This window comes from Cottoperca gobio, chromosome 6 (genome assembly GCF_900634415.1).
Source record: "Cottoperca gobio chromosome 6, fCotGob3.1, whole genome shotgun sequence".
In the NCBI taxonomy this organism is placed as follows: Eukaryota; Metazoa; Chordata; class Actinopteri; order Perciformes; family Bovichtidae; genus Cottoperca; species Cottoperca gobio.
Window position 1 is genome coordinate 855639 of NC_041360.1, and position 22185 is coordinate 877823.

General features: G+C 41.2%; 1 protein-coding gene across 10 annotated transcripts in view; it reads right to left on the reverse strand.

The window, feature by feature from the left end:
• Positions 1-267: 267 nt before the first annotated feature.
• Positions 268-22185, reverse strand: part of zc3h18 (zinc finger CCCH-type containing 18) — a 45775-nt gene continuing 23857 nt past the window's right edge. For 5 of the 10 annotated variants that reach the window (XM_029432980.1, XM_029432988.1, XM_029432982.1 and 2 more), the window contains 10 exons: positions 20498-20623; positions 19681-19773; positions 19024-19353; positions 6612-6716; positions 4748-4756; positions 4371-4576; positions 3666-3880; positions 3323-3422; positions 1876-1972; positions 268-1517 (listed from right to left, as the gene is read on the reverse strand). In XM_029432980.1, the coding sequence (XP_029288840.1) occupies positions 1295-1517; positions 1876-1972; positions 3323-3422; positions 3666-3880; positions 4371-4576; positions 4748-4756; positions 6612-6716; positions 19024-19353; positions 19681-19773; positions 20498-20623 (1504 nt within the window). In that variant the 3' untranslated portion in view covers positions 268-1294. The remainder of the gene's footprint in view (positions 1518-1875; positions 1973-3322; positions 3423-3665; positions 3881-4370; positions 4577-4747; positions 4757-6611; positions 6717-19023; positions 19354-19680; positions 19774-20497; positions 20624-22185) is intronic. The other 5 variants (XM_029432984.1, XM_029432981.1, XM_029432986.1 and 2 more) reach the window with 5 other exon arrangements.

Genomic DNA, 22185 nt, shown 5'->3' on the forward strand with positions numbered 1-22185 from the left:
AATTTGAGCTTGATGTGGCCTTGTTGAATTTAAAGGAAATTACATGGTGGCTAATAATATAGAAAAGTGTTAAAAGTGACAATTCACAACATTATAATGAAATGCTGTGAATGAAGGGGTGGAACTGAACACAAAATAAAAGACCTTCAAGAAATTATTTTTTGTATATACTGTATAATCCACATTCTTTATGCTAAACAGTGCTTTATCGGCATGCATGACAGGGCATCCGAATATAAAACAGCAGAGAAAAAACAGACAACTGAGCTCTTTATCAAAATAGTTTATTTAGAAGTCTTTTGTCACAAAATCAAGACACATCTCGTCTCTAAATGTCCCCAATCCAACTCTCACTCCAACTAAAAATGTGACACAAATAAAACATTGGTTTATCACTTAAGAGCTAAGAAGAAAACAAAAAATGATTTAGATTAAAAAAAGAAAAAAAGAAGCAATACTTCACATCACTGTTGTCTATAATCATACACTTGAAATAATTTGATGACTTGCTACTATTGTACAAGGTGTGACAGTAAACACTGCCCTAAAACACAGAACGCAGACGAGTCATTGGTTAAACACAGGTCCCCTCTGAACAAAGATTGGGCTCGTGATTGCTTACAAGGGCCAAAGACGGATGTTCATTTTTTTTTATATTTATACAAAGAAGCGTTGTCAGTACCCTGCAGAGCTGACCCAACAGTTACACCACTCCACACAGAGGAAACCTAAGAAAAGATGTGCGAGAACAAGAAGACAAAAGGGGGCAGAGAAAAACAGACAGAAGTAGTAGATTCAATGTGTATAAATCTGTTATTCATCACACCAGATGAGGAAAATGCTTCCTTTTGCCTGAAGGAGCAAGTGCCACTCACTACCCTTCTGTTTCTGTACTGTAAAGTCTACACAGAGTACACTCCAGTCCTGAAATGTCCCTTTCTCACCAAATGCCCACTCCCGTTGTTGGTTGATGAGCAGCCAAGACATTCAAAGACTTTAAAGGGGAGCTACAGTCGGGCCTATGGGAGTGAACTACACTCTAGAATTGAGCAGAGCCAAACCTCTCTGGGTGCAGAAAAGCAGAAGATAATTTTCCCCTCGGCCACTTCCTCTTCACTTTCGCCATAGCTTTTATACATGAACCATACAACATTTTTACATGTCCTTTGAAGGCAGGGGAACAACGCTCAATCGCATGGCCCTCACTGTTGCCCCGGCTCACAAGGCCAGGCAGGCAGGCAGGCAGGCAGGCAGACTGGCAGGCAGGCGAACAGGCGAACAGGGGGCTTCTGTTTTATTTAGCGGGGATCTTTGCTCGTTTACGGGCGATGGCGTCCTCCACAGCCTTCAGCTGTTTCAGCAGCTCCTCGCGGCGGGACAGTGTGTTGCTGGGTTTGCTGGAGCCTGAGCTGGAGCCTGAGCCAGCGGCTGAGGTGGAGCCCGGGGCGGCTAGCTTGCCCGATGGTGCAGCTGGGCCTTTTCCAGATGACTTGGGGGGTGGTGACAGAGGACGTTTTCTGTAGAAGAGAAGCAGAAGGCAGAAATTTTGAATCATGTCAGTTTATACAAGCAGTTAGTGTGATGATAGAACTAAAAGAGAAAATAACCAATTATAAACACAGCAACAAAACAAACAAGCTGTCATTAACATCAAATGTGGGTCCAAAAGTCTGGTGATATTCTTATCGTCAACAAATCTCATGAAATATATATATATATATATATATATATATATATATATATATATATATACATGATTTGGTTCAAATGATCACCTAATCAGTACTTCATTAAGGAGAATGAGGTGTGCTTGTGATTAAGTGTTAAAGACTAATCACAGTCCTACAGCAATGACCTGCTAAATGTTGCACCAACCTGTCTGCCTGGGGGGGCATTGGTCGGGGTCCTTGACCTCTGGGTCGTTCCATCCGAGGGGAGAGTGGGGGTCGACCAGGAAACCTCTTATCACGGCCTGAAAAACAGAGTTACTTAGGCTGTAAATTAAAAAACATTACTGTTGTTCTGGAAACTACACAGCTGTTAAAGTGTAACAGCTGTAAAATGTCTTTTAACAGTTGTTAAACTTTTCATGAAGTGTCTCAAATTCCACATTGGACGAGGTAAATTAGGAATGTAGGATTGTGTGGTGCGCCACTTAATATACTGTACATTGGGAAATAGTGTACTGGCAAGTACAGCTTGAACAATTAGTCAATTTTTTGATTGAATGAAAATGTATCAGCAATATTGATTGATTTTTAGAAAAGCAAAAATACACTGGTTCCAACTACTCCTATGGAAATATTTTCTGTCTTTCGATGTAGTATATCAAATATCTCCAGGTTTTGGATTGTTGTTTGGACAGAACAAGATGTTTCACTATTTCAGCTTTGAAAAGTATTTGCTGAGCTTTAGTAGACTTAACAATTAATTGATTAATTTGTAACCGTTCGTTTCGGCCGTACTGGTTAACTAAAATTAACTAGTGCTATCTCGAATATGTCAAAAATCAAGATGAACTACATTGGTGGCAGTACAGAATGGTAAACACCTGATGAGCTAAATCAGGGATGGGCAACTTTGAGGATAGGGAGGGCCACAAAAAGTGTGTCCTCACTGCCAGAGGGCCACTCTGCACAGTTTCAATTCTGCATGATAACACTAAGAGGGACGCTTTTAAATTACACAATCATTTGATTCAACCAAAGACATTCATTACTTTAAGCAAACAAAATCGACTAAAGCTTTTCCACAGCTTGACTTTAGATAAGAAATCTCTAAATTTAGACATAAAGTCAACAGAATACCAAGCCCTCAAATGTAAGGAACTGAAACCAGCTAATGATTGGCATATTTAATTAATAAAATGGCAAAATGATTTAGCAACTATTAAACCATGCCATGTTTTTTCCTGTCAACTATCTCAGTGATTCATCAAATAATAATGTACCACAAATTTGTGAATTCATATAGCATCAAACAGCACACAAAAATCAGAACAGAGATTACAACATATTATATAAATGTTGCCAAAATGTCAATGTTTATAAATAATTATAAACCTGTCTGTACTTCGAACCAAAATGTCACGTCACAATTAATTCAGGCGAATGAGTTCACACAGATAATGTACGCTGAAGAGTATCAGACAAACTGCATCATATCCATCATATCAGAGATGGACAAAGGCAAATACCTGATTCTTAATAAAAAGCTGATCGTTTCCATATTTTGGTCTAGGTCTGGGATGGATTTGTTTGAAACTGTAAAAGATGTGCGAGTGTGAACAGGTGTGGTTGCTATTAGTCAGGAGGTTTCTCACCTCTGTCTGGAGACATGGCCATTCTCTTGCTGAGGGGGGAACCTGGCCTGTCTTTGTCTGAAGGCAGGTACCTCTTTCTGTTGCCCTTATCTCCCTGCTGCTGGAAAATGACAGGACATATGGAGTCATGCAATGAAAATAAAGAGGGAAATTTAATCTAATCCAAGAAGCGAGTAGTCCAACAGATTTATTCCACATTCGAGTTGAAAAATATGCAGACAATTACAATTTTAATTCCAAGTTGTGCTAGACCATTACTACACGTTGCTGGGAGCAGTGACTTCCTGGAGTAGATTAAGAAAGAAAAAGATTGTTTAAAAATCGAACAAGGAGCAATAGAAACCTTATTGAGGAGGGTGAGTTTGATGTCTTTGTGGGAACCTGAGCCTCCGTAGCTTCCTGGAGGGCCCATGGAGCCAGGTGGGGGATGTACAGGGTGGCCTCCCCTGCTACCAGGTCCTGATCTGGGCATGGGGTTGCCTCCTCTGGGTAGGGCACCAGATGGGTCGATCTTCCTGCGGTCCTCCTTGAAGGGTTCATCTTTCTTTGATGGTCTCTCTGTGATGAGGACAGGAAACCATGAGACCTGATGAACCCTGCAATGCTAATTTTCAGTTCTATATCTCCCATTTAGAGAATTTCTTTTAATGATTAAAAAAACGTTACTAATTTTCTACCTACCATATTACACTTTTTTTGTTTGCTTTAAATACATAAATGTATAAATATGTAGAAGGATAGAAATTATCTGTCTCAAACACACAACTGTGGTACTGATGTTATTAATGCTGATGAAACACAAAACATTAATTTTGAAGAATAATTGTAAAACTCACATTAATCTCTTTTAATGTCTCTGCAACATAGTTAAGTTCCTCTTTGCTAACATAAATACTGTTTTCCTTTATTAGTTTGTAGTAGCCATCACTTTAGGCTTGGGAATTATTTGAATACTGGTCCATTTAAGAATTTATTATTTGTATGTTATGCTGTTGTGTAACAGCCTGCCTATGCATTCTGGCATGGGGACTTTGTTGCCAACACTAACCCCTGTTTTTGTCTCTGCCATGTGGAGGCCGGTCCCGCGCAGGACCTCGCTCCTTGCGAGGATGATTTGGTGTGGGCGAGTGGGAGCTGGCAGAAGACACAGGACTGGCCAGGTCAGCATACATGTCATCCGAGTCTGCGCTACGCACCGAGCTGCTGCTGGACGACGCTGATGACACCGATGACACGCTGCTCACACTCAGCGATCTGTGGCAACACACAACAGGTCAACCGTGAGCTGCTGATTCTCAGTCACGCAAGGAAGATAACCGAGGCACTACTGACTGAGCACTGTCATCACGGTTGTGTGTACACTACACAACACGCCTACAAGTCTGCACACGCACATACACGCACCCTGAATAATAACTATCATACCTGGATTTCCTGGAGGGTTTCCCAACAGACAGTACATGAAAGCAAGAGAGAAGAACACAGAATGAATCAATATTAGGCTGTGTAATCACAATAACCCATTATAATATAAATTGTAAATACCTTTATATTTTCCATATTTAGCTTGAAGACTTGCAATGACTGAAGATAAATGCACAAGATAAAAGCTGAAATTCTGTACCAAAACTTAAGTACTCGAAAATCTTGCAAGAAAGTTTGACTGTGTGCTTCAAACTTGGTCTGCATCCCAATGCTAATATTACAAAGTAAGTAATAATAACAGTAGTGATATTATTGAGGTGCATAGGCCACACGCTGTATGAGAGGAGTTTCAAAATCCTAACCGATGCCTCATGCACAAACTTCAAAGATTTTATTCTCTCTAATCTCAAACATGCACACATTGCAATATTTGAAAAATAATGGCGCATCATACAATTCAGGATATTATTAAGAATATTGTGCCAGAGGAACAACGCATCCCCAAACGTCATCTCACGGGGAAGCAGATGTAAACAAAATTGAGACTGACTTGGTACAACAACTTGCTGTAGTAATGCCTTGAAGTTAGAAAAAACAAAAAGTAGAAGGCTAAACTGAGAAAGGATGCTAACATGCTTGGGGAGACGTGGTCAACATGGGTCGACTGTTCTTCAGTGAGAACTGTCTGGAGGTGAGATTTTATCTGTCAACTATATGTCATCTGTATGCTAGATAACGTTAGAATGTTTAACGTTGCTTGGCAACACAGTCAGCTGCTCCGTTTCTAGTCTCTCTAATTGACTATTGTGGTCGCGCTCGAAAAGTACTGACGTAGCCATTGAAACTAATCTGGCTGGCCCCAAACAGTTAGGGAGGTTTAAGGCTGGATCTGTAAACCCCTCACATTAACAGATAATCTGTACCGAACAAGGAGTTCTCCTCCGATTGTTGGGAGATGTGACTTATTTAGAAAAACAAGGCTCATGATGAGCTTTCTGTTAGGATATAATTACTTTCTGGGGTTTTAATTTTGAAAAACATGTTCCATCCCGTTTCCTGCTAACAAAATAATCATCAGATTATTACAGACATCACAGGTCATTTATCAGACACTTATCCAGAGCGACTTACCGTGAACTAACTATAGGGACAGTCTCCCTGGAGCAACTCAGGGTTAAGTACCTTGCTCAGGGGTACAATGGTGGCAGCCCTGGTGTTGAACTCACAACCATCTGGTGTTGTATTTGGAAGCTGAACCACTAGACCACTAGACCAGCACCACACCCTACCCTATCGTGTTTTATGTTGTAGCGTCAAAAATGTGAGCAACAGAGCAGATTAGAAAACTGCAACTCTCTGCTTTGCAGTTTACATCCATGTCTGTCCAGATGTCATCACTTCATAATTTTATCCTATTAGACATTTATGTGATATTGTCATAATTAGCGCATTCATTCTTGTGTTTTGTGAGGTCACAGTTACCTTGACCTTTAACCACCAAATTCTAATCAGTTCATCCTCGAGTCCAAGTGGACATTTGAGCCAAATGTGAAGAAATGAACTCAAGGCATTTCTGAAATATCGCGTTCACGAGATTCACCTTGACCACCAAATTGTAATCAGATTATCCTAGAGTCCGAATGCAAGTTTGTGCCAAATTTTGAAAATATTTCCTCCAGGCCTGAGAGATCGTTCACGAGAATGGGACGGTCGAAAATACGGACAGACGGACAACCTGCCGTCGTGGAGGCATCGAAATACATGCCTACCAAAATGCAATAAATGGTCAACAAGATCTCTTTAAAAAGGCAAGTTTTTGGCAAACTGCAGTTCTGATGACAATGACGGTGTTAACGGCGAGTACCTGGATATTCTGGATCCGGAGCGTGAGCGAGAGAGGGAGTTGGAGGAGGATCTGGATCTGGAGCTAGAACCAGAATAACTGCTTCCACTAACACTCCCACTTCGCCTGGAAGAGACAGACACTGAAGTGAGAACACAGCAGGTAGTTTCTTATGAAATCAAAACCAAGGTGTCTCTGTCTACTTGTTCAGCAATTATCACATCAGCACATTTTGAAACTAAATAAAAAAGGGAAAGTAATAAAGGATTTATATTCCACCAGTGCAGTGCCTGTTCAAACCATGCCTGTTGAAAAGGGCTGAATGCTTGACCAGTGCCATTGCTGCCTGCAACTTTCTCAAGAACTGCTCATGCAAACAACTTCACCCTCAACACTGTACTTCCTTGGGTCCTGAGCAATAATTGCGTAACACACCAAAGTTGTGGCTCACGGTTGTAAAACGCTAGTAAAAACTTGGGTTAACGGAAAAAAACAACAGTCTTTACAGTTAGGCAAGGTAGCTAACTGCCTAGGGCCCTAAATAAAGGGGACCCAAAACAGCTTGCTTTATTATGATGTGCAGATATGAAAAATATAAAAGGATGTTACTATTCTAACTGATTGTACCCCTAAATAACGTACAAATAGATCCTAAAGCACTTACAAAATATGCAACCAAATTGTATACTACTTACTGTGTATTTATACTTCAGACGCAAACAGTGTATTACTACATTTATATGTATTCAGATTCAGGCCTAAATCACTAATCACTTTGCCCCTGAAACACACTGCTTGTGATGTATGTTTTGTTTCTTTCTTCATAAGATGCAAATGTGACACTTGAAATGTGTCTCTGATATGCACGTGGAACTTAAAGTGAGTTTCACTGCTACTGGCGGGTCAGAAACACAAGTGAAACAAACTTAGCGGAGGTAATTCCCACATAGGCATATTAGTACCTTGCTTTGACATAACCACTGTGGTTATTTAGTAAAGCATTGATTCAATTAGCGGAGGTAGTTTGCTGGCGGTAACGTAAATAGTGTTACAAGTAAATATCAAGTCATACATGGGGGGAATATAATGTTACGGGGGAAAAGTCCCACCAGTGAAATACAATCTTTTTTTCTGCTTCCAGCAGGCTATCGTGTTGACTTCAGGGAACTGAAGATTCCGTTAGTAACGTTAGTATATTAAGCAACCAGTAAGTATTGTAATAGCAATTTAAATGTCTACTGTTTAAATAATGTTCTAATAATGTTACAAGTGATGATCTGGCTATTTCTCTTTTCATGCATTTGCACAACTTTACAAGTTCCCTTATCAAGCCAGGGTCAACTGCCTTTTCTTGTCGTAATGGGGGAGGCATTGTAAGACAGGACACAGATGGTCCTCTCTTTAGATTTACATACTGATTAACTCTCTGAGAAAGAATCTTGGGTGTGCCATTTGTTTTAGTGTTTACATAACTGGAGACGGTCAGGATACTATGTTGCTCCAAGAAACAAATGTCTATGTATATATACCCAAAGATAAAAGGTTTGAGTTTACCAGGAAACTTCATCAGATTGGAGGGAATGACCTTAACATCAAAATGAACTAATCTAACAGAGATCATCTTTGGTTTATTGCTTGTTTACAGTGAATAACAGATGTGCTGATCAATCACCTATTGACTGATGTTTTATTGTTCTGTAGGTCATCAGCTGTTTGTCCCCTTGTCCCCTGCTGTGTTTATCACTCAGTCACTAAAAAGTCAAGGAAACAAGTGTGTATAAATTGTCTATGTATCCTCATTCAATCTGTGCTCTCCTACAGACTACACCAGTGCTCTGTAGGACTGGTACCTTTGAGACCTCAAATAAATGCACAAAGACAACTCTGTCTCTATCACCATTTATTTGACTTTATATACATCTCTCCAGAGTAAAGCAGGAAAACTTCTACAACAGTATATCCAGCATCCATAATGTAACCTATTTTAGACAGTCTATGGATATATATAGTCTAGATGTGACGGAGCCGCTGCGGGGGTGCCATAATACAGGCCCGGCTGTCTTGCTCGAATATTGTGTTAAGAGTCCGCTGGTAAATTCATTATTTTTTTGTTCATTTACTATATTACTATGCAATGTCAGACAGTGTACCACATGAGGTGAACCACTCCTTAAAAGACAGTAACACACGGCAGCTGTCTCCTGAAATATGTTGAAAATGATACTTCATTTCATTTCTCAGGCCAGTATCACTAACATATAAAATATTCAATATGTCAATCAGAGGGAAGTAGCTTATAAACAGAACAACAAGCAGGTGTTGGAACAGGTTTTCCAGCACAGGTTCCACAGTGTGACCAATTCAGCCTACTCTCACACACCCACACACAGAGTTGAAAACAATCTCACACACCCTTACTGTTCTTTCCTGCTCCTCCTCTATGGTTGTTGTTGTTCTGTGTCACACATACACATATAGTATGTGCACTCACTGTTTCCTCGAGCCATCCACCCACTCCCTCACACACACCAATCTCTAGAATCTTCCCCCAAAATGCACAACTGTGGGAGGGATACACCTGCAGTATCACTTTATGCCACACACAAACACCAATATGCAAATGTCAATGGGTTGGGAAACACAGTTCTGCTCATTGCAAATGTATCCATTTAACAATGCCATCCACTGTCTACATACTTCCTTGCAAATGCCACATGGTAAACAAATACGCAGGAAGGCCAACTTTCTCCCACTCACACACCTAAAACTAGTCTCTAGACAGCTTTAGTGTATGCTCAGTGTGCTTACACTACATTTTAAAGGAATCCTAACCAGGTTTTCAATTTGGCGTGACAAGACAAAGAAAACTCATTACCTATCTGTAACATTTGTGACAGGGCCTGGGGTTGATTACTTTCCCTGAAATAATAATACATTTTATTTAGAGGCGCCTTTCAGGACACCCAAGGTCACCTTACAGTGCATTGGTTGAGATGTAGACTTGCGTGTCGTCAGCGTAGCAGTGAAAGTGGATGCCATGGTGACGGAGGATTGTGCTCAGGGGGAGGAGGTAAATGATGAATAGGAGTGGACCCAATACTAACCCCTGGGGGACACCCAGTGTAACAGGAGAACACCCTGACCTGTGGTTCCCCAGCTGGACAAACTGTTGTCTGTTGGTGAGGTAGGAGGAGAACCAGGAGAGTGCAACACCAGTGATCCCAATGTCAGCCAAGTGTTCCAGGAGTAGTGGGTGGGAGATTGTGTCAAAGGCAGGGGTGAGGTCGAGGAGGATGGTGAGCAGTCCAGAGTTAGCTGCACGGAGGAAGTCGTTGGTGATTTTAACCAAAGCAGTTTCGGTACTGTGCATCGGGTGGAAACCAGATTGGAAGGGTTCATGGAGGTTGTTTATGTCGAGTTGAGCGGCAACCACCCTCTCAAGGGGTTTTTGAAGTGAAGGGAAGGTTGGAGATGGGCCTGTAGTGGTTAAGGTCAGCATTGGGTATTTTGAGGGTGGGTGTGATTGCAGCCATTTTGAGGGTGGGGGGTACAGTTCCAGAAATGAGGGAGGAGTTAATTATTTTTGTGATCATGGGGGAAATGGACGACAGACAGGCTTTGACGAGGGTAGTGGGGAGGGTATCAAGCTGGCAGGTGGTGCATTTGGCTTTACAGATGAGCTTGGAGATGGTGGCTTCTGATGCTGGAGTGAAGTTGGAGAGGGTGCTGGTGGGTGGTTGGACCGTGGTGGCCATCCAGAGTGGGTCCATTGAGGGGGCGCCTGATGAGGTCAGCTGTAGGTGGATGTTGCTTACTTTGGAGCTGAAGAATTGCAGAAAGTCAGTGTAGCATTCAGGGGAGATATTAGGAGGGAGGGTTCTGAAGTAGGTGGCTGACTGTTGAGAAGAGGGCTCTCGTGTTACCGGTGCCAGTGCTGATGAGGTTGGAGTAGTAGGTGGATTTGGCAGTGGAGAGGGGGCGTTCTTGTAGTGATGTAGGTGATCAGCATAGATTTGGGTGTGTACTGATAGTCCGGTCTTTTTTCACAGCCGTTCAAGTCGACGACCAGTTATTTTGAGCAGTCGAAGGTCGGAGGTGAACCAAGGAGCGATGTGGGCAAAGGAGACTGTGCGGGTTTTGATGGGAGACAGGGCGTCAAGTGAGGAGGACAGACAGTCATTGTAGTGACTCAACCAAGTCAGCAGGGGAAGAGGATGGGAGAGGGATGGGGTAGGAGTTTATCAGGGTGGTGAGATCTGTGGGGTCGATGTGTTTGATATTTCTGAATGACATGATCAGTTGTTCTTTAGCTTTTGATCGGGGGGCGTGAACCTCAAAGTGAAAACATATTTTAAACAATTGTACCTATTCAGGTTTCTCGCAGAAAACTATTTTTTTTACAAGATTACACTTGAACACATCTTGATAACGTTAAAATGTACCTTTGCCCAATACTTATTTTTACTGAACAGAGAATGAATGCATCACAATGTAAACTTTGACGGCTGCTAACAGCTGACCACTAACGTTAACTAGCTCCCCTCTGCTGAAAAACATGTTTGTTTTGTTTACAATGTAGCATGATCAGGGGAAAAAAGGGTGCCTCCCCTGGACACATCGATAATGAGTATTAATAATCACAAAAAGTGCATACTGTGTTTGGTTGAGCGAAAAAGAGAGGTAGAAGCGACCACAGCAAACAGCTGTTGATCAACAAGACTTGTGTGCTTTAGGAACTGATCAGCAGAAAACCTTTTTTGAACATTGTTCTAATTTGGAACAAGTTCTCAAAACCTTTACCTAAAGTCTCCACTACTACACTGTCGCAGTTCTAAGAGTTTAACAGAGCTGTGGCAATCTATTTTCCAGTAAACGGAGACCATTTTTACACCACTACTATAAATAAAAAACAACAAATTAACCATATTTAGTGCTAACAAAAAAAAACAAACACTGTTCTTCAAGGAAAACAAAATATTGTAAACAGTAAAATTGAAAGACATTCATGAATGGTCCTCCAACAGTCCTGCTCCCACTTGTCTTCAGGCTTGTATTGTCTGCATGATATTTTGAGTTGAATCCATTTGTATTCATATGTTGTATTTAGTCTAATTGAAATGCATGGATGTTTAATTTTGTCGCCCATTAACCTCTTACCGTTTGGAAGGCCCGCTCGCCTGCCAGGAGTTTTATTTTGCCATGTGTTGTGTACAGTCCACCATGCTGGATGTGGTACCCATGCCATATCTTCTTAGAAAGCTTAGAATGTCATCAATTTAGATTTTGAGATCACAATCACAACAGCAGGTACAACCAGCTCCTCAAACTAGCAAGCAAACTCAAAAATCAAAATCATAACTTTGAGCCAACTCACCTATGAAGCCTCATAATAATCTTGTAATCAGTAATCATCCAAAAAAAGTCCAGAAAAGCCCATAAACAGCTGTTGCAATCTTTGAAATCAGCTGATCGATGTGTGAGATTTTGTTTATACTCGATAGAAAAGCCGAGCACTCGCTTTCCAAATCTAGAGCGGACTCTAAGCGTTCAATTGACACCTCATTTGAGCTAATCGGAGCTTCCATGCGTTATCTACAGCCATCAATAGCCAATCAGTGTCAACTTGATAAGGAAGTGCCAGCCCCTCTTCTTTTGTTTACAGACCGAGCCTATAGCAACCGAGTCTCTCGATGACTGGCGTATCGTGTAGCCAATGAAACGCTGAGAAATCTGATGCGCTTCATTGCTTTATTTTTTACAAATGTTATTTTCTTTTTGCAAAATTGCATTTATTATATTCAAGTTCATAAACAAAACAAAAACAAAAAACCCACAAAAATATTGCAAAACATTTGTTTATACTTACTCTGTGTCATTACTACTGACCGGAAAATATGGGTATATAATAGTTATTTGTGAGCAATACAAATAATAATTTACCAGGCATGTCTAAAGTCCGGTCCGGGGGCCAATCACGGCCAGATTTCATACGGCCCGCAGCTTCGGTCTTATAATGTATTATTTATCGCCCGCTGTCTAACAGAATAAATCTTTAAAATGCAATTCCTTCTTTCACTGCATAGTGACAGCACCACTCTAAGGAGCCTTACACATGCCGCGTTTTAGGCGCGCACAAACGCTATCTGGCTCTGTAATGGCTTTTGCTGTGAACCCTTCAATGCTCATTGCTACCATGGCGACTGCAAATAAAAAGAGGAAAGTTGACAGTGAGTGCCGCCGCTTTCAGGAAAGATGGAAATTACAATATTTCTTCACTTAAAATCGGTTGCTTTGTTTAAGGAATTCAACGTAAAGAGACACTACCAGACAAAACATGCTAACGCATACGACAAGCTAACAGGAAGTGGCCATACTGAAAAAGTGAAGCAACTCCAAACTGCTCTGGCATCACAACAGCGATTCTTCACGCGGGCCTGTGAGTCAAAAGAAAACATCACCAAAGCAAGATACGAAGTGGCCATGTTAATAGCTAAACATGGCAAACCTTTTACAGAGAGTACGTAAATCAAAGACTGTGTCGTGAAAATGGTGGTGAATATTTGCCCCGAGAAGAAGAAAGACTTTCTTAATGTTTGTCTGGCTCGTACCACTGGCACGGAGAATTGAGGACATATCGTCAGATATTCCGAGACAATTGGGGGACCGGGGAGTGACTTTTGATTATTTTTCATTAGCCTGCGATGAAAGCACAGATGCATCTGACACTGCACAGCTACTGATTTTTTTAAAGACGAGTTGACGATGACATTAACGTAACAGAGGAGCTGCTTGACCTCCAAAGCCTTAAAGGCCAAACAAGAGGAACGGATTTATTCGCTTCTGTTTGTGCAGCTGTTGATGATATGAAACTACTGTGGAGCAAAGTTTGTGGGATTATGCCATGGGTGGTGAACGAAGTGGATTGTCCACATTGATCTGCAATAATGTCAGCAAAGAAGGAGGTAACGCGATTAAACGCCACTGTACTTCACCAGCTGGCTCTCTGCGCAAAACATCTCAAATTTGATCATGTTATGAAACCAGCGGTAAAGGCAATCAATTCTATTCGCTCTAAAGCTCTATCCCACCGCCAGTTTCAGCAGTCCTTGACATCCAGGCTGAACACGGAGATGTAATATATCACGGTGATGTGAGGTGGCTGAGTCGGGGGTCCGCAATAAAGTGAGTTTTCTCTCTCAGAGGGGAAATTGGAATTTTTTTGGGTGAAAAGGGTCAAATGATGCAAGAACTGTCAGATCCGGTGTGGCTAGCAGATTTGGCTTTTTTGGTTGACATAACTAAGCATCTGAATGCGCTGAATGTTAATCTTCAAGGACAAGATGCAGTGGTGAGCCAGTTATATGAACACATCAAGGCCTTTGGAACCAAGCTGCAACTTTTTTGCGAACCCTGTACTGCACATTTCCCAGCTTTGAAAGAGATCATTGACAGTTTTCCCACAGGAAAACATCGGTGCGCAAATGAAGAAGTATGCAACAGCTATCGCATCTCTTTCTGTGGAATTTAACGAACGCTTTCGGAATTTTGCAGCTATTAAAAAGGACATGTTGCTTTTCTCTTCTCCCTTCTCCGTGGACCCTGAAGATGCTCCAACACAGCTGCAGCTGGAGCTCATTGAGCTGCAGTGTGACGACGAGTGGCGCGGCAGACACCAGCAGCTTTCTCTTGTTGACTTTTACTGGCAACTGGACAAAAGCAGGTTTCCAGAAATGCGAACATTTGCAAAGAAAATGCTGAGGTTATTCGGCTCCACATATTTGTGCGAGCAGACAGTCTCTGTCATGAACTTAAACAAGAACCGATTGAGGTCAAGACTAAGTGACTCCCACTTTTACGCATCTCAACCACTGCCCTCAAACCAGACCTGGCCTGTCTACTGAAATCCAGATCTCAGTATCAGCCTTCTCATTAGTGTCAGTAAATTACCCGTTTCTTGGTCAGTCTGAAATTCTGAATGTCTAGAACAGTAACATTGATCACCATTAACAGTGAGAATCCAAAAGCAGTTTTATTTTATTAAACTCTTGAATAAGATTTGGCTATAACTGTTGATATAACTGTTATGTACCTTTAGATTTGACACAAACTAACATTCTGAATGATCTTGTAAAAAACAAGAGCAAAATTCATATGTTTTAAACTTTAATGATAACAGAAAACTTTGCATTACTTATAACTCCTGTTTAAAATGAACATGAGGTAGAGATATTTATCAACTTGGAAGTTTAAGGTATTCCATATAGTTTGTTCAATGTTATCTGACTCTCCACATATGAATGAAAGGCATAATTGTGTTTTCAGAGTTGTTCATGCCTGCCTGGTTTGGTTACATTGCCATTTGAAAAATAAAGATAATTTTGACAATGAAAATGGTTATATAACAGTGTATTTGTATGTAACTTTTATGGTTGAAAAATGTCAGAAGGGACTATTGGCCCCCGGCCTCTTCACATTATCAATCTGGGCCTCTTTGAAAAAGTAATGTTTTTAACAAAAACAAATTCAGACTGAGTTTATTTTCTTCAAATTCAGTATAGTCAGACCACTATTACTCAGTGCCAGAAGCACTTGGAGTAATTCTTATTTCTTTTTCTGTTGTGCAAGAATAATAAGAGTGTTATCTTTTGAATGAGACTAAAACCATGCATATGGTGCAAATGGTTGAAGAGCAGCTTTTAATTTACTTTGGGTATGTCGTTTTTAGGTATTTTTGGACAAATTCGCCCACCCTGTAAGAGGTTAACACATGGCCAGCTTCTTGGGCAGATCAGATATTTAAAAAAAGCCAAGTGTAAATGCAAGTAATATCAATGAATCTATCTCTCCAAGCCACATACGACATCTTTACCCCTCTTGAGCGTAACTACATTAGATATTATATAGAAATAGCATCTTGGTCTTTTCCTATTTGAATGGCAGCTGGAGTTACAGGACTATATCCACACTAGGCTATCTAAATTTTAAAATGCTGTTTACATGTGAAAACAAAGTGCATTATAATTACAAGACATGCAGTCATTTAGACGGGATAATGTGCTGGTGATCCTTAAATCACTGTAAATGTGTAATCTAATTTCTGATATGACAATCAAAAACATGAATATGTGTCCCAGTGTTTCCCCTACAAACAGAGCCCCACGCCCCTCCTGAAATTCAAGGTTTTTTTTTCTTCTCTCGAATTAAATAAATAAAAACAATTTATTCACAACTCACTTTTCACATTGACAGGTGCTCTTTTATTAAATAAACTAAACGCTTATGCTATTGATCTAATTTATGTGCACGTTTCAGTTTGTACTGTCTACTTTGCGCATTTCACATTCTCTCCGTTTTGCGGAGGTAGGGACTTCGCAGCTGACACACACACACGTGCGCTTACACCTACAGAGCGGAAGAGAGGAGAGAACTAAATAGAAACCGCGCCCGCCAGTCTGTACACTGAACTACTTGTGGGCGTACAAAGGAAAAACAACAATCACAGTGAAGCTTACCGGTAGCTTGCAGCTCAAAGACAACACAGTGCAGCTTGCAGTTCAAAGACAACACAGTGCAGCTTGCAGCTCAAAGACAACACAGTGCAGCTTGCAGTTCAAAGACAACACAGTGCAGCTTGCAGTTCAAAGACAACACAGTGCAGCTTGCAGCTCAAAGACAACACAGTGCAGCTCAAAGACAACACAGTGCAGCTCAAAGACAACACAGTGCAGCTTGCAGCTCAAAGACAACACAGTGCAGCTTGCAGCTCAAAGACAACACAGTGCAGCTCAAAGACAACACAGTGCAGCTCAAAGACAACACAGTGCAGCTTGCAGCTCAAAGACAACACAGTGCAGCTTGCAGCTCAAAGACAACACAGTGCAGCTCAAAGACAACACCGTACAAGCTTACCGGTAGCTTGCAGCTCAAAGACAACACAATGCAGCTTGCCTGCAGCTGCACTTTGAGAGACCATGGCCCCTGCCAGAATCTGAGAGATGACGAAGAAACAACCGAACTAGAAAATCCTTTTGCTTCCCTGAAGTTACCGTGTGGCAACATTTAGCCTTTCCCATTATATGAACAGCAAACATGTCGTTGACAGAAGAACAGTTCAGACCTGGTGGCTTTTTGCACGTAGGGAAACTCAAGCTTTTGTTTTAAAATACCCCAGTGGAAATGCCATCTACTGGCTCTTTTAGTTTTTTGAAGTCTACAGTTTGTTTCCTGGTGAAATAAGTTATTTTCATTACATTTTAAATAAATTCTTTAAAATGTGACCATATGGTCTTAGAGTGGTACATTCACTACTATGTATTTTATTGTTTATAGTCTTGGCCTTTCATTCAAAATATTCACAAAATAAAAATTATTGAAAGAAAATATAAATGTTGACTTTGAATAAATATTTTTATCCAAAACATCTGTGCCACAATTATTGGCACCCCTAGGAAATCCTATGATAAAAATCTAACTGAAGTATATTACCAGTCATATCTTACATCTTTAGGTTCACCTGGAACTCTTAAGTAGTCAACCATGACTTCCTGTTTCACTGGGGTATTAATATGAGGTGACACAGGCCAACATTCTCTTTGTCATTCTTCACTACGGGAAAGACCCGAGAACACAGTGATGATCTGCGACGAAAAGTTGTTGAGCTGCACAAATTAGGAAATGGTTATAAGAAAATCTTGAAACAGTTGAAAATGCCCATTTCCACTACAGGGCAATAATTAAGAAGCTTAAAGCAACAGGAGATGTTAAGAATCAGCCTGGAAGAGGATGTGTGTGTACATTGACGACACACACCGTGAGGAGGATGGTTCCACTGGCAAAAGAATCTTCAAGGATCACAGCTGGAGAATTGCAGAGGTTAGTTTAGTCTTGGGTCAGAAAGTCTCCAAAACGACCATCAGACACCGCCTACATCACCACAAGTTGTTTGGGAGGGTTGCCAGAAAAAAGCCATTGCTGTCAATTAACAACAAACTAAAGCGCCTACAGTTTGCCAAACGTTCCTGGGACTTTGATTGGGACAGGGTTATATGGTCAGATGAGACCAAAATAGAGCTTCTTGGCAACAAACATCAAAGGTGGGTTTGGCGTAGACAGAAAGATAGCCATACAGAAAAGCACCTCATACCCACTGTGAAGTATGGTGGTGGATCTTTGATGTTGTGGAGCTGTTTTTCTTCCAAAGGCCCTGGAAATCTTGTTAGGATACATGATATCATGGATTCTATCAAATACCAGCAGATATTAAATGAAAACCTAACAGCCTCTGCCCGGAAGCTTAAAATGGGCCGTGGTTGGACCTTCCAGCAGGACAATGATCCAAAGCACACACAACAATGGTTTACTGAGCACAGAATAAAGGTTTCGCCACGGCCATCACAGTCCCCGGACCTAAATCCTATAGAAAATGTGTGGGATGAGCTGAAGAGGAGAGTCCACAAGTGTCAACCTCTGAATCTGAAGGATCTGGAGAGATTGTGTGTGGAAGAAGTGTCTCAGATCCCGTGCCATATGTTCACCAACCTCATCAGGCATTACAGGAGAAGACTCAGAGCTGTAATCCTGGCAAAAGGAGGCTGCACAAAATATTAAATGAAGGGGTGCCAATAATTGTGGCACACATGTTTTGGAGGAAAATGTGTGAATATTTTGAGTGAAAGGCCAAGACGATAAACAATAAAAGACATTTTACAGCCTGTTTTGCAGATTTTTACTAAAGGGGTACCAATAATTCTGGAGGGCACTGTCTATTTAATTTATCAGCTTGATACCATGTAGGCTATCTTTAAATGTTAAGGACCGCTGTCAAGACGTAAAACCAATGATCCGTTTATCTGATTGTCAGTTCTTCTTTAAAATATCACACTATTATTATCATCATCATCATCGGTTACAAGGCCTAAAGGAATGAGAACAGAATTAAGAACCTGATTGAATAAAATAGCATAATATATAGTTAAATAACTAAAGCATGTTAGTGATACCATTACAACCCTAAAAGTGACACTCCTGGCTGTAATGTTTTTAAGATTTTTTTTTTTTTTGACGTGTTCAAAGTCTGAAGCTGTGTCTGGTGATAGGAGGGTGCTTGGTTTGGTCCTAAACATGCTTCTACTCGTTACAGGAGATTCAGCTGGCATCAAAAAATGCCTTTTTTCTTATAACTGGGTTGCCATCAGGATCAAGAATGCCTCAAACTGTTTTTCTAGAAACAGGTCACACCAGATGGGACCAGGTGAGCAAACACTAACTTCAGACTATGAAGTTTGAATAGGCTAACTAGAACAGAAACTGATCCTAAAGCAGATGATGTAGAATGTAATCAATGTATCATCTTTTTTTGTGTGTTGGGAACAACACTATATTACTATTATGATTATTATTGCTGCCTCAAAATGCTTTAAGGTGAGACACCTACCTCCGCGGAGGATGCTGCTGTCGTTCTTTCCGCCTGTCCTCCCTCGGGTTGGGAGGTTTTACAGGTTCCCTTGGAGGCAGGGGTCTCCCCACTCCACCGCCGCCACCTGCCCCGCCACCTGCACCGCCACCTGCACCGCCACCTGCACCGCCACCTGCACCGCCACCTGTACCGCCAGCCTCCCGGGGATTGGTTGGAGGCTTCCCTCCCTCTGGCAGGGGTTTCGAAGGCCTGCCTTGCAGTCCACCAGGTGGAGGAGGACTGGGAGCCTTCTTCATGGTAGGCTTGTCCCTGCGAGGAGGGGGCATTGTACCCGGCTTCAGCAGCATGCTTATGGGGGGGAAAGGGCACTTTTTCAAGCATGCAGACAGTGATAGGTAGGCCTGTGCTAGCAACTAGCATGTCAGCAGAGCACATGCAATGCTTTCGCTAAAGATCAACAAATATAAAAATCAAAGCATGATGCAATGTGATGCTGGAGAAAGCTAGAACCACAGACTTCATTGTGCCTTGTTATGACAATTAATTACTTAAGTTATTTACTACTACGCAAAAAACACCAATGAGAATATGAATTTAAGGAGAAACAAAGATGGAAGAAAATAATATATGGATGGTTGACTATGGCTTAAATGGCTGTAAGTGCTTAAGATTTACCCTTTAGCTAACACAGGGGGAGGATCTGGTTTGTTCTTCGCATTCCTCTGTGCTGCTGGACTTGGTGAAGGGGAAGTGGAGAATGATCGAGACCTATAAATCAACAGTAAAGTAGTCATGGAAATGTCATTATGCAGTTTACTTTCAAGATTAGTATATAAGGATTTTATAATGTTGCGTTATGTCATTCAGAAAAAAACATAAATTAACTGATCTGTTTTCATTTCATCAAGTGAGAGCTGAACTGATCAATTGAGGAAATGCAGCTCATATGTGAGGTCAACAAAAATGTTGAGTTTATAGATTCTGCAGTGTGACTTTGTAATCTACAACTGCTTAATGCTCCAACATGTTATCTTGCAAACAGTATGTCTGCTGTTGGGGCCTGAGCTAGTAGTATAGAGTGGGTTTTCATAGCTGAAAACTGCTGCATGCTGCGACTGAAAATTGACTATGAGTGCATTGAGCGGGAACCAAAACAGTTATGTTGTGGGCTAATACGCCAAGCAATGCACTGAAGCACATTCAGTGTACTTTTTGAAGGTAACAAAACCCACCTACCACCATCTCTGAACCCTTACGTTATGTCTCGTCTTTGGGTTTTTTTCAAAATTACTTTTGCAGGAACTTTGGTTTATAAAACTGTAAAATCCAACAGGAGTGGGCTTTGTGGAAGTATTTAAAACACTGTATAAATATGTCTGCAGGTTGAACAGAAGTAGAGGAAAGACTGTATTGTTGTGTTAGTGTAAATACAAGATCTAGGTGAAGTAAGATACACCGTGAGACACACACAGCTACACACAATTTTGTGTACCTAGAGCGGCTACCACTGAAGGAGCTGCGCTGGGAGGAGTGGCTGGAGTAGGAGCTGAACGAGGAAGAGCGGCTGCGGGAACGAGATGACCCAGAGCCTGTGTAGGATGAAGAGTGAGAAGAAGATCTGCAACACACACAACAGATGTAGTTAAGATTAATGAACAGCTTCTTAAACAGACCCGCAAACTCTACAGTAGTAATAAAGGTGACAAATGCAAATGAAACATGAAGAGTGTTTTGACATTATAATACAATGAGAAAATATCTTGTTTTGATTTTAAAAATAGGTTTTATACAGCAGATAAGATGGGCCACAGGATAAGCTGGCACTTAAAGGGCCTACGAAATGATAAACATGAATTTCTACTGATGATAGTAAATGCTATTTGTGGTGTAAAATTATGTGTTATTAATGACACAATGATCGCAGTATTTAATAAATCACGATTTAGTATGTCGACCACCGATGTTTACATTGCCGCTACCGGAAACACCCGACGGCGTGTTCTGACGTCACAAGTAGAATACAGTCCATCAGTTGAAGACATAGACGGCACGGCAGAAGCGGCAGACGTGGCGATGTCGGACTCCGGCTCGGATATTTCGACAGAATCGAGTGACAGTGAGTCGTCAATCGACTCGTTGCACCTTCAAGAAGAGGAGTTTATTGAAGAGGATGTCGTGGATTTAGATCGTGCAGGAGAGTTTAACGTGGTGGAAACAGAGCAGCTCGAGACACAGTATTCAAGATGTAGACACAGACGGGAGCGAACATGCGGATAATGGTGTCGGTGATCCTGGATTTGGCAGAGATCCTGTGCGGCAACAGAACACAGACAGGTATATACATTTGACTATAGTTCATAGAACTTCTCAATATATAGTAAATACATCATAATAAAACGTAACATTATCCTCGATCGTAAATAGGTCGCAAGCTATCCTATATCGAGTCGATATCTACTTGGACACATAGACGCCTGTAAAGCTTGATAACTTGATTCTTTCTCGAAGTTTCTGCGGTTGAGGTTCTATCGTGTCTGATGTCAAACGTCATATATTACGAGCTGTATATAAAGCATTAGCTAACAACCAGACAGCGCTGTTTTATAAAGTATAGTCTGTATACTGACCGTCTCACGGCTGTCTATAGTAGCCTGAAAACTTACCAGATGTTCATGGACGTTACGATGTAACTTTACGAGACTTACGTGAAACGGGTAACAAGTTGCTACTAGATAGATCCGACCTCCGTACGACCATAACAGGCTTATGAGCTGCTTACGAGCCTGTCGTCAAACACAGGCATATAAATAGTATGAAATTAAGATGCCGTTAATATTGGCCTTTTTTCTGGATATATTGTGTACATGTCCTTACCACTCTTCTTTTGTACATTTAGGTGTACATGTGAAAACTGTACAATTATGGAAGCAATTGAAGAGCTGCTGGCAAGAAAAGGATGTCATGGAGGAATTCAATGAATATGAGGGACATGGTGCAAACATAACCTGCATAACAGATCACCCAGGATTCAAGTCAAAGTGTCTGGATGTTTGGGTGTTGCAGACAGCCTACCAAAGGTATTCGAAGAGAGACAGACAGCAAGCAGGTGATCAGCCACGTAATGAGTAAGTTACTTGTGTGCATAAATGTGTAGAGCTCAGAAACTTTGATGTATTTTTG